This window comes from Oryctolagus cuniculus, chromosome 6, assembly GCF_964237555.1.
Source record: "Oryctolagus cuniculus chromosome 6, mOryCun1.1, whole genome shotgun sequence".
In the NCBI taxonomy this organism is placed as follows: domain Eukaryota; kingdom Metazoa; phylum Chordata; class Mammalia; order Lagomorpha; family Leporidae; genus Oryctolagus; species Oryctolagus cuniculus.
Genome location: NC_091437.1, coordinates 87,089,779 through 87,102,027, shown reverse-complemented (window position 1 = coordinate 87,102,027; position 12,249 = coordinate 87,089,779). Strand labels below are relative to the sequence as shown.

At 39.2% G+C, this 12,249-nt stretch overlaps 1 protein-coding gene across 35 annotated transcripts in view; it reads left to right on the top strand.

Annotated features, from left to right (window-relative positions):
- ASPH (aspartate beta-hydroxylase) overlaps window positions 1-12,249 on the top strand; it is a 303,829-nt gene that overhangs the window by 49,446 nt on the left and 242,134 nt on the right. For 17 of the 35 annotated variants that reach the window (XR_011389109.1, XR_007918607.2, XM_070075070.1 and 14 more), the window contains one exon: window positions 10,985-11,026. The exons of 15 other annotated variants lie outside the window; for them this stretch is intronic. Coding sequence is in view for 18 of the 20 variants with exons in the window: in XM_070075070.1 (XP_069931171.1) it covers window positions 10,985-11,026 (42 nt within the window). In the remaining 2 variants the exon portion in view is untranslated. Of the gene's footprint in view, window positions 1-885; window positions 1,950-10,984; window positions 11,027-12,249 lie in introns of those variants that run through there. 3 more of the 35 variants (XM_017341331.3, XM_017341336.3, XM_070075088.1) reach the window with 1 other exon arrangement.

Below are 12,249 nucleotides of genomic sequence, written 5' to 3'. Positions count from 1 at the left end.
TAAAAACAACATATACTTTGATTTCTTTGTATCATGGGGTCCTGTTTTGGGTCCAGTACTTATAAATAAAAAATAACTTTTTAGTAGAAGCTTATTTCATGGACTGATGCAGGGAGAAATTTAAAATGTTCCTATTACAAATGACTGGCTAATGCTTTAATCAAATTCCTTATCAGTAGGATGAGTGAATTATTATTATTAGCTGGCTCTTATTGTTCAGAATTACAGGACCATGAGTCAATTGCAAGAGTGTTAAAGAGCCAATACATGTAATGTTAAAATCCAGGTGTTACAATTATTGGAGTTCCATCATTTCAGTGCATCTGTACCCATCTGTGGGTGCTATAAACAGTAATTTTGATATTGAATCTGGAGTGTTGTAAGTTAACTTCAGGTCCTAGGTGGAAAAGTTTGAGGACGGTGAGCATCTCTACTTTCAGTGACGACTGTTTATATATATATTTGTATAATCAACTCTCGATAATAAGTGGGTGGTAGTTGAGCAAATCTGGAGCTTGTCAGAAGTGTATGTCTATTTTCTCTGACACTGCCTTTATTCAGTCTTTCCATGACAGTCAATCGATTCTCCCATTTACTGTCTATTGATTTGGGCTGATAGAATTTTGTCAGATTTTCAACTACAAATTTTCTAATGCAAGAAGGACAAAGACGGTTGGTCAGAGGTGGCCTCCCTTTACTACACACGATTGAGAGTTGATTGTGAGGTGTGCATCTTCATTGATTTCTTTGTTTTCCCAGTTACCTTCTCTGTAAACCTCTGTGACTATGATGCACGTCTTATTGAGATCACCCTTCCGCAATCTCCTTTTTCAGCCTAACTGCTCTCCTTATTTTCTCTTTCTCTCTTCCTTTATTCTTATGTAGGCCTGACCAAAGATGGCAGTAATGAAAATATTGATTCTCTTGAGGAAGTCCTTAATATTTTAGCAGAGGAAAGTTCAGATTGGTTTTATGGTTTCCTCTCATTTCTCTATGATATAATGACTCCTTTTGAAATGCTAGAAGAAGAAGAAGAAGAAAGCGAAACTGCAGATGGTGTTGATGGTACGTCACAGAATGAAGGGGTTCAGGGCAAGACTTGTGTCATTTTGGATTTACATAACCAGTAACTTTGATGCAGGGACTCAAGTCGTGGCTTATGAAAACCCGAAGCAGTTTCTTTTTTCATTTCTTTCCTTTGCTTATGCAAAGCGTACTGTGCAGTAGGACAATGTGAATGCACAATAAAACCTAGCCTTGCTCTGTATGGCTGCTAGCTAGTTCCTTGCTCAGCTGCCCCCAGTTTTAGTGAAGAAAGTGGTATTCCTCATTCTTGCAGTCATCTACAAAGTGCATTGAAAATGATGTTCTTGGGAGAATAATTGATTTCTGTGTTATTTTATTTCTACTTATGTATTCACTGAACTAAGTTTGGAAACTTAATAGTAACAAACTGTGTTGTGATTAACCCTTGATGCTTGTCTTTCTAACACATTAATAAGGATGATTCTAATGGACCTAATTATAAAAATATTTCTGGCATGATCCAACACTTAAATGCTTTTCTGTTGATCCTTAACATATTTGTGTAAAATGGTGTTCTTTTAAAAAATAATATTTTTTTATTTGTGATTGTTCTTACGTTAACTGACTTATCAGATAGGTTCATACAAGTTTCAATGTAAAAATCTGTATTAATGGTGCTTTTGAAATAATTTTAAAACAACCCCTTGTTTTTGCCTTATGGTAGTTAAGTGACTGACTATATTCAGATATAAAATGTCTGAATATTTCTGTTTATGAAAGCAAAATTCATTTTTTATTTTATTTCCAAATATACATCCAGAGAAAGTACTTTGTATTTTTTTTAAGTTGAAATATACAAGAGGGAAAATGTGAATATGTAACTTAAATAATGTTGTATATATATTAAAATTATTGATCCTAAATAACTGTCTTTTTCTATTTTTTTCTTTCATTAACATTACTAATTTTGGCTTAGGCACATACATGTGATTTTTAGATTTATAAATTAAGTTTATTAAAGGGAAAATCATTTTTTATACAATAAATTTTTCCCACTAAAAAAACTTACAAACCACAAACATCTTTTAATCAATTTCTATAAAATGAATTTCAGTAGGGGCAAAAGCAATTGTATTATGTAAGTATGAAATACATTTCTTAAAATGAGTTTTTACCCATGTCTCCCTCAAGCAAAGAGAGCTCCTTCAGCTAGAGAAGGCTAGGACCTGAGACTCTCCTTCAGTTTCTGTTACTCTTTGATGGAGTGGCATTTCATGTTTTCAGAGAACTTATGACTTGAAAATGTGTGTTTAAACATAGTGGTGTCTTGTTTTTCCCTATTTATCTAAATGGCTTTCTTGCTTTCAGTAACTAGATTGTTCATCCATTTGCTCTGAGGGGACTATAACAGATTTTTTTTCCCCCTTTGTCATCAGTGACTCTTATAGGCTATCAAAAGGAGAGCTAAAAAGTTAAATTCTGGAATCTATACACAGAGCACACATCCCCTCTGCCCACCATTTCCATGGGTTAGCAAACATGAGCCAGTGTGTCCAGTTTCTTTTTAGAAAAACATTATTATTATTAATTATTATTAACTACAAACATTCTGTGGGTACTTTTAGATACAACTGCACATGTTATACATTGTGCATCTTTGGAAGCTTAAATGGTTATTAAAACTTGTCCTTATTATTCAGGACAGGGATTTCATTCTGTTAATGTTTCTGGAGGGCAGAAACTTTTGATTTTCAAATATTAAAGCACTTCAACTAAGCTATCACTTAGTAGAAGGTTCTGCCACAATTGCATATCATTTAACAGTGTTCTTTCTGGAAGATTGTCAGTATTTATTGTGTTTCCCCAGTGAATTTGAGTAGAGTACAATGTCAGAATTCATTAAGTTTCAGTTCAAAACTGATTATGTTCTCCTTGATAAAGTTCACTTAGCCAGGTGTCTGAGGTGTATTTTTTAAAGCAGTCTTCTTTGTTAATGTGTTATTACTACTAACTCCAAAAGATGTTTGAGCAGTTTATGAGAAGTAAATAATTAAATTTGTGTGTTAAAAAATGTTTGGAATCATTAATTTCTCATCAGCCATTTTTTTGGTCATGTTACTAATGCATGTTTTATGTACAGAAATTAATTATGCTTTATTTTTATGTGAAAAACAAGGATATGAAGTAATCATTTGACATTTATTTTGTACCACTTCTCTTAAGCCCCTTTGAAAAGCCTCTGATGCAGGGAAAATACAGATAGCTGATGAACCCCTGACTTCTGTGACTTCCTTCAACTCATGCCTAAGGCTGTGTGTGTGTGTGTGTGTGTGTGTGGTATGAGAGAGAGAGAGAGAGAGAGAGAGAGAGAGAGAGAGAGAAGCAAATAAAGTTGTTTGCAAAACTGTGGTATAAATGATCTTGAAGCTAATCTATTTTGCTTAAGCTTTACTGGTTATATATAATTCTTAATTTTCTAAAGGTTTATTTTGTAGTTGCTTGTTTCACATGATAAATGTATACCTATCTCTTGTCTTTTAAACCTGAGAATTTACCTAAAAAGGCAAACTTACATTCTTCACATTGACATGTTTATTTATAGTTACAAAATTTTAAGTCGTGCTGTATTTATGCAGTACTTTTTAAGTTTTTCACAACCAGGGGACCTCAGTGGGCCATTTCGGGTATTGAGAGGCAGTGTGGTTTCCTCACAGTTGCAGTTTTTGCTTCTGCAGATGACTGCTATTTGTTCCATGAGACAGGCCTGAGTTCTTGCAAAATAAAGCAGTGGCATCCTAGAGGGAGATTGCTTTCCTGCATAATTGCTTTGTCACTGGTTTTCCTGGGGGCATGCTTTGTGGGTTGTAGGTCAGTTGGAGAAGAGTCTTTGAGGTGCTGCTCCTGCCAATTCTCTTGGCCTGGCTGTCAGCCCCAGGCCCTGCAGATGTCCAGGACTTGACAGGATAGTGGAATCCTCGGTGGTCCTACTTGTTGCTCTTGTACTTGATTTTTTTGTCTGTAAGTGATCTGTCTGTCTGACAAAGTGGTATCCAGACATGGAAGAAAAACTTTTTCTGCTTGAATTCTGGTTTGTTTTTTATTTATGGTTAGTTCAAGCAAAGTGTTTCCTTCTGTAGCTTAGTATTTGTAACTTTAGAGAATGATCAGAAGCAGGTACATGCTTAGCCAGTTCATCACATGGCAACTATACCTTTTGGGGCATGATACTCAATGATGGTTTTTAAATATGACTTTCAACTAGCTACTTAAGTCCATGAAACATACAAGAAGTCTTCTGGCCAGCGCTGGGGCTCACTAGGCTAATCTTCCACCTAGCGGCGCCGGCACACCAGGTTCTAGTCCTGGTTGGGGCGCCGGATTCTGTCCTGGTTGCCCCTTTTCCAGGCCAGCTCTCTGCTGTGGCCAGGGAGTGCAGTGGAGGATGGCCCAAGTGCTTGGCCCCTGCACCTCATGGGAGACCAGGAGAAGCACCTGGCTCCTGCCTTCAGATCAGCGCGGTGTGCCGGTCGTAGCGCTCCGGCCACGGCGGCCATTGGAGGGTGAACCAACGGCAAAGGAAGACCTTTCTCTCTGTCTCTCTCTCTCTCTCACTGTCCACTCTGCCTGTCAGAGAAAAAAAAAAAAAAAAAAAAAAAAAAAGGAAGTCTGTGATCAGAGTTGAGGGATCTTCTTCAGTCACAGTGCATCTTTGGAGTACTTAGTAATTCAGTGAAACAGCTCTTATTTTCATAGGTTGGTTGATGGAACAAATATACTGAGTTCTTTGCTTCTGTCGTTGGTTGATATAACCATGTAATACTTGGGAGCACGTATTAACTAGATTGTGCCTTCCTTGAAGGCACGAAGCCTTAAGCTTTATTTGAATTCCTCTTCAAAGCTGACCCTGGTATATGATATTCATTAATCTCCCATGAATTTTATCATATGCTGACCTTAGTCCTGATGATCAAGAGAGCTCCAGGAATTTCTCATTGAACCATAAAAATACTGTTAGCGTCTGTTTTCACAACCAGCTGAAATACATGATGAAATTGGACATATTTTCTGCTAGAGAAATAATATTTTGAAGTTCATACAACAGACCAGCCTGTGCTAACAAAGGTCTTCAAGTGATCTTCCCACTGGGATATTTGTACTTGTATCTTCATTCATACTCTTAGTCTCTGGATATAAAACCTTCTTCCTCTTTTCATCTTCCAATTCTCTTGTGTTTTGATCCTCCATTCCCTACTCATGTGTAGAGGGTTGGTAGGCCTGTAATATTCTTTCCAAAAATACCTGTAAGATTATTGTTACATTATCTATGTAGACATGAAAAGGAAGCTGGTGTAGTGTCCTGGTGTGCATTTAACCAAGATTACACATTGGTTGTGGAGCTGCAGCCTGCCAAGCTGACAGGACCAATACTTGGACACTTGGGACCTGTTTCTGCTCCATGAAGTCAATGGTGAAAAGATCATGATGTTCCAGAATGAGAAGGAGGAAGAAATGAAGGCCCAAAGTCTCAACAACCAGTGACTGTGGGAGTGACTGAAATCCTGAGTGTTAGTGATACCAGCTGACCAATTCTAGATGCAAGGGTCTGAAAGTCTGTGACAGATCACTAGGTACTTGTTATATCTTAATGTTAGCCGTCGCAAAGCACACTGGACACCGGAGTAAGGGAAAGGGTTTATTGGGGAACAACCTACAGACCGGAGTGAAGGGGCGGCGAAGGAAAAAGGGAGAGACAGAGTATAAGAGAGAGAAACAGAGAGGAGAGGAGCTAGCAAGGAGAGAAGAGAGAGCAGAGAAGAGGAGAGAGGAGAGCAGAGCCAAGAGACCAGAGGAGGAGGCTAGAGAGAGGAACCGAGAGAGAGCAGGAGAGAAGGGGCCGAGAGAGAAGGGGCAAGAGAGCACGTGTTCAGGAACAGGCCCTTTTAAAACTTTGCCTGAGGGCGGGCAGGGAAGCAGGAGCAGCCAATCCCATTAGGATGGGGGTGGAGCCTGGCTCAGGTAGCTGGGCCATGCGCCAACTGCGCCAGTTTCCTAACACTTGTGATGTAGCTGGTTTTCTAAAGTTGTTGTCTACTGCATGTGGTGGGGCCACGGGTCAAACTGCTGGCTTCATGACTCACACATTTGAATTTCATAAAGTCCATCTCATTTTGAAAACAAGTTGGGCATAGTGACTCTGAGGCAGTTGCCAAACTAGCATAAATTAACTTTAAGCAATCGTCTTTTTAAAAAAGTATATTTATTTATTTGAAAGGCAGAGTTACCGAGAGGAAGAAGGGGAAAGTAAGAGAGAGAGAAAGAGAATTTTCACCTGCCAGTTCACTCCCCAAATGGCTGCAATCGCTGGGACTGGGCCAGGTTGAAGCTAGAAGCCAGGAACTCTATCCTTGTCTCCTTTGTGGGTGACAGGGCCCAAGCACTTGGGGCATCGTTTGCTGTTTTCCCAGGTGTATTAGCAGGTACCTGGATTGGAAGTGGAGCAGCTGGGACTTGAATTGTCTCTTACATGGGATGCTTAACTCACTGCACCACAATGCTGACCCCATAAGCAGTATTCTTAAGGAAAGAATAAAAGACCTGCTGTTTTCAAATTTCTGTGTAAGAATTCCCAAAGAGTGACCAGGGTTAACAATAATACCCTTTAAAAGCACCAGAATAAGGATGAGCAGAAAGTGAATAATATGGTGATTACTATTTTGCCATTCTCTTTGACTTTAAGCATATCCTAATACTTTAAATCAAGATTCCATCAGTAAAATCAACTTCTGTCCAAATAGATTACAGAATACCAAAGTGCTTCTTTTTGAGCTCTAATTGATAGAGTTTTCTCCATACTACTTAGAATCTATTTGTAAAGAGCTATTGTATTGTCATCAGTTCCATTGTTTGATGAAATTGTTCCTTTTTTCTTTTTAAACCCCCTAGGTATTGGCTACTGTAAGAGATACAAGGAGAAAAATAGGACATGCTTGTTGATTTTTGACACCATAGGGAGAGTTCCTATCAACTGTAGATACAAATGTTAAGATTTTAATTCTGTCAAGAATTAGAAAGGATAGAGGAGCTATCTCCGAGGCCATTTTCTAGGGCTCCCAAAATTGTTTCTTTCTTTGCCTCTACTTGTCAGCAGCCCTGGGTTACCATGGACCATTTTCTCCACCACTGGGCTTCACAACACTTTTGGAGATTAGAGATTAGAGATTAGAGATGCATGTGCCTGCGTGCTGCTGCTGCTGCTGTGGTCCTGGAGCAGTTCCTCACAGCAGGCATCCCAGACCTTTTCCCTGCTCTTCCGTTTTCCAAGGTCGCTGTATTCCTCTGCAGAGATGAGTTTTGCCTTCTGCTTTCTTGAGATGGTCAGAGATGACCATCTCATTGTCTTCTCTCTTCATTCTTCAGCACTTTGTTCCCTCCCTGTTTCCTCCACGTTTTTCCCAGAGGTGGCATCTTCAAGTTTCCAGAGTCAGCCTTCCCCTGTGCTTGCACCGCCTTCTGACCTCAGCGCCTCCTTCCTCGCTCCGTTCCCTTAGCTTTTTCTTTCACACAGGCCCATTTTTCCTCTACTTTAAGGCATGCAAACTCAGGTAAGGTTCTTCAGATGCTCACCCCTTTTCTGCTCCTTGGAAATCTTAGGAAACTCCATGTATTATCAGTTCTGTCCTAAGGTTTGAGAGCCTCTCATGAACACTCTAGTTTTTTTCCTCAACATTTTCTCATCATTGTAATGGGACTGTTCTACTGCTCATAAAACAGTGATCCCAAGAACTTTTTTTATAGCATTTTTTTGTTTGACAGGTAGAGTTACAGACAGTGAGAGAGACAGAGAGAAAGGTCCTCCCTCTGTTGGTTCACACCCCAAATGGCTGCCACGGCTGGCTCTGCGCCAATCTGAAGCCAGGAGCCAGGTGCTTCCTCCTGGTCTCCCATGCGGGTACACTTGGGCCATCCTCCACTGCCTTCCCAGGCCACAGCAGAGAGCTGAACTGGAAGAGGAGCAACTGGGACCAGAACCCAGTGCCCACATGGGATGTCGGCGCCACAGGCAGAGGACTAACCTAGTGAGCCATGGCGCCGGCCCCAATCCCAAGAACTTTACGGGATATTTAATAACTATCATAACTCAGTAGTGTCATGTCCCAACTTTTGTTCCTGCTTCCCTGCCTAACGCTGCTCTTTGACTATTAGAGAATGCATTGTCTTGTTGCTCCTCACTCCTGTTTGGCTGTTACTTTCGGGCCTCCTTTATTTTATTGACTAATAAGCACAGGGACTGTGCTTTCCTCATGCCTGGCCTTTCTTTCAGAGGCTGAATATGATAGTGGCTTTCAAGTATTAGTTTTTCATTTCATGTAAAAAATTAAGAAAATTTCTTGGCTACATTTCTTTTAAGTATAGGAAAGGTTGGCTAGCATGATACTTTGTATTTTATATGGTACACTGTACTGATTTGTGACCATTTAAAGATGTGTATCCCAAATGGAAATGTTTTAAATAAAGTGCTTGTTTTTCAGTATTTTACTCTTCTGATGCTAATGTAGTATTTAGCCTACTCATAAGAGAAATTAATTCTGACCTTTTCGTCAAGGTGTGTGTGTGGTTTTTTTTTTTTTTTTTTTTTTTGGACAGGCAGAGTTAGACAGGGAGAGGGAGAGAGGCCTTCCTTTTCCATTGGTTCACCCTTCAAGTGGCCACTAAGGCTAGTGTGCTGCGCCAATCCGAAGCCAGGAGCCAGGTGTCTCCTCCTGGTCTCCCATGTGGGTGCAGGGCCCAAGCACTTGGCCCATCCTCCACTGCACTCCAGGGCCACAGCAGAGAGCGAAGAGGAGCAACCGGGACAGAATCCGGTGCCCCAACCGGGACTAGAACCCTGGGTGCCTGCGTCACAGGTGGAGGATTAGCCAAGTGAGCTGCGGCGCCGGCTCGTTAAGGTGTTTCTTTTTAACTGTATCCTGAGCATGGGGGTGAGAAGTGGGTAATTGGATTTTTACCACTGCTTTTTAACAAGCCCACCAGGTGAAAACATGCAGTGGTTATTAGGGGGACATTAGCAGGATTAAAATATATTTTAATATTTTATGCTAATTTTCCTTATACATTCAGCAATGCCCGTGTATTTAAAAGTTGATATTATAATAATAGATTTATTTAAAAGATTTATTAATTTATTTGGAAGAGTTACACAGAGAGAGAAAGAGAGGCAGAGAGAGAGAGAGAGAGAGGGAGAGAGAAGGGGCTTCCATCTGTTGGTTCACTCTCTAAATGGCCACAATGGCCAAAGCTGCGCCAATCCGAAGCTAGGAGCCAGGTGCTTCTTCCCGGTCTCCCACATGGGTGCAAGGGCCAAAGGAACCTGGGCCATCTTCTACTGCTTTCCGAGGCCACAGCTCTCCGAGGCCACAGCATAGAGCTGGATTGGAAGAGGAGCAGACGGGACTAGACCTGGCGCCCATATGGAATGCCGGTGCCACAGGCGGAGGATGAACCAATTGCACCATGGCTCCAGCCCCGCAAAAGAGATTTTTTTATTCTGAAGTAAAGTTTGGTATGTATTGGTCCAAGATACCATTCTGTATTGAAAGGTGATATGCTACTTTTTGACAAGAATTTAGGAAAGAATGAGGTTTGTGAAAAAATAATAGTTAAACACACACTGGTTAGATTCTCAGCATTTATCAAATAATTAGTCAGAGGTAGCCACAAGGAGCAGTTAGTCCTATCTGCTTATACTCCTTCCTTCCTTCCTTCCTTCTTTGTCAGTAGAAAGATAAACTAACACTTTCTTTTCCCCCAGAATGGTGATGGTGATACTTCAGCAAAAATAAACTGCTGTTCTCAAATGCATTACCTCATTTGCTGGAAACAATTTGCTGTGAATAGCAAAAGGGAAGAGGATTTAGGAATGGAGAATGATTTGAACATCAACTGCCTCATGCCAAACGTGAGAGTATAACTGTGGTTTCAAGAAACTGAGAGTTCCACAGTTTACAGCAGGAATAAGTGTCGGAGAACTAAGGGGCTTTCTCCTGATGCTACCTTAGATCTTGGCTCTTGAGGATGGTTTGTGTGTGGAGCTGTCCTCAACCCCTTCCCCACATCCCTAGGAGACGGACTAAAAAACCACACCTTCCACCTGATGTGCATATGGAATGGCTTGGCCTCTTAAAATGCCAACTCAAAAGTCTGCTGATACATAAATATGAAATAACATTTATGTGATCAGGAGATGGGGAGAGTAATTGAATGAGACACTAAGTACAGCCTTATTGGAATAGAGTGCACTGGGAGGCATATAGTACTGACGTTTGCTAGGGGGTCAAAAATAAACCCATTCTCAGAACTTTCCTTTGCCAAGAGAGGAAATAGAAAGCTGTTGAAAAGTTTATAGAGTGATAAAGCTAATATGTATCTGTGTAATGGTTTAGGTTGCTTATACACTTATTTTTAAAGAAAATTTGAAATCATGGCAGGGGGGTGTGTGGAAAGGAATGCTTGTTCAAATAGTAAAGATTAAAATTCTGTGAAAATACACTCTCTTTTTCTGGATGGTAGTGGTGGTTGAGTAAGGAAACAAAGTCCTGTGTCGTTCAACCCTGGTACTTGCAATAGAGTACCTGTGGCCTAGGCAGCAGTCCACAACCAAGAGCGAGATGCCATTGCCAATGATTATTAGATGTTTCAGTGCAAACGCTTGTTAGAGGCCTCAGGAACCTTATGAAATTGACTAAATCATAGTTGATTATAATGCATTTATCTGTGCTAGTGAAAGGCTTTACAGTGACATATAAATAATAGATATTTCTGTGTTACAGTGTTTTTTCAAGTGGTGAATTTAAATGCTTTTTTTCATAGAGGTAACTTTGAGTATTGCATAGATTCTTATTTCTGAACCCCCTTAGTATTTTCTCTTCATAACCTATTTTTATCTTATAAATACCAACAGAAGAACCTGGTGGGGTAGCCAAGAGAAAAACCAAGGCTAAAGGTATTTTCTATTTTTCCAATTAGCCTTGAGTTAAAGTTTATTGCTTGAGCATGCATGACATTTTCTGGATATGTTATGTAAATGCAGCTACTAATATTAAACATTATTGCTTTTTGATCTTATATGCACATCTTTAAGCCATAGCTAGCTTTATCAAGACTTCATTGAATAATTTTCTGCCATAAGCATATAATCTTTTATGTCATTTGCTTTTCATTTTCTCAACATACATTCTTTAAAGAATGTATATACCAGTGTCATATTTGTTATATATATTAAATTTATACATGCATATTATTCTTTCCTATGTAAAATCTTTCTTAGTTTGACTTTCTTAAGTACTACTATAAAAAAGGTGAATCATTCAGTGATAGATTTCATTTCTACAAAAGCTCTGTTGACATTCTGTCTTAGAGCACAGCAAAAGCTAGTGTGGTCAAACATGTAGTTTACAGTAAGATGAAAATTTAGATTTGTAATGCAGAACACTGCATAATGTTGGTATAGAATTTGCTGTGTTTGATATTTTAGTTTGCTAAGTACCATACCTGTAAACCATTATATGTAGGCTAACCTACATATGTATTGTAACCTTAATGTATACCCCCATGATTTTTCTTATTTACATGTAAATATTTATGTGCTTTGGGTAGAGGTGATTGGGGGGAACTGCATGTTTTTCTTTATAAACTTGGGATTTTTTGTTTTTGTCTTCAAGTGCTTGGCTCATTGCTTGTAGTTTGTTTTTTGGTAAAATGTGAAACATAAACAGATTAGACTTTCACTTTGTGATTTTCAGATTTGTATTTTAAGATCAGGAAATTTTAATGTGTTTTAAACTTGCATTTCTGACCTGGATAATTTCTAGGAAGAAAATTTATTTGTATGTAAATAATGATGATGTTAACATGGCCAGTAAGGGACAATTTTATTTCCTGATCCAGAAGGGCAAATTAAACATGAAAGACTTAATTTTATAAAAAATACCATACAGAATAAATCCTGATGACATTGCACATTTTACTGTTTTGCAGTGTCAGGTCTGTTACTCTACAAACAACACTGAAGTAGAATGACGAGATGGAGGTTGATCTGTATGAATGTGCTTCTGTATTATAGGATTTTGATGAGATTTTCAGGAATACTGAAGGATTTCCTGTTCACCAGGAAATTCACTTAATGAAAAATCCTATATATTTTTGTTGGTTAGTCAAGACAACTGT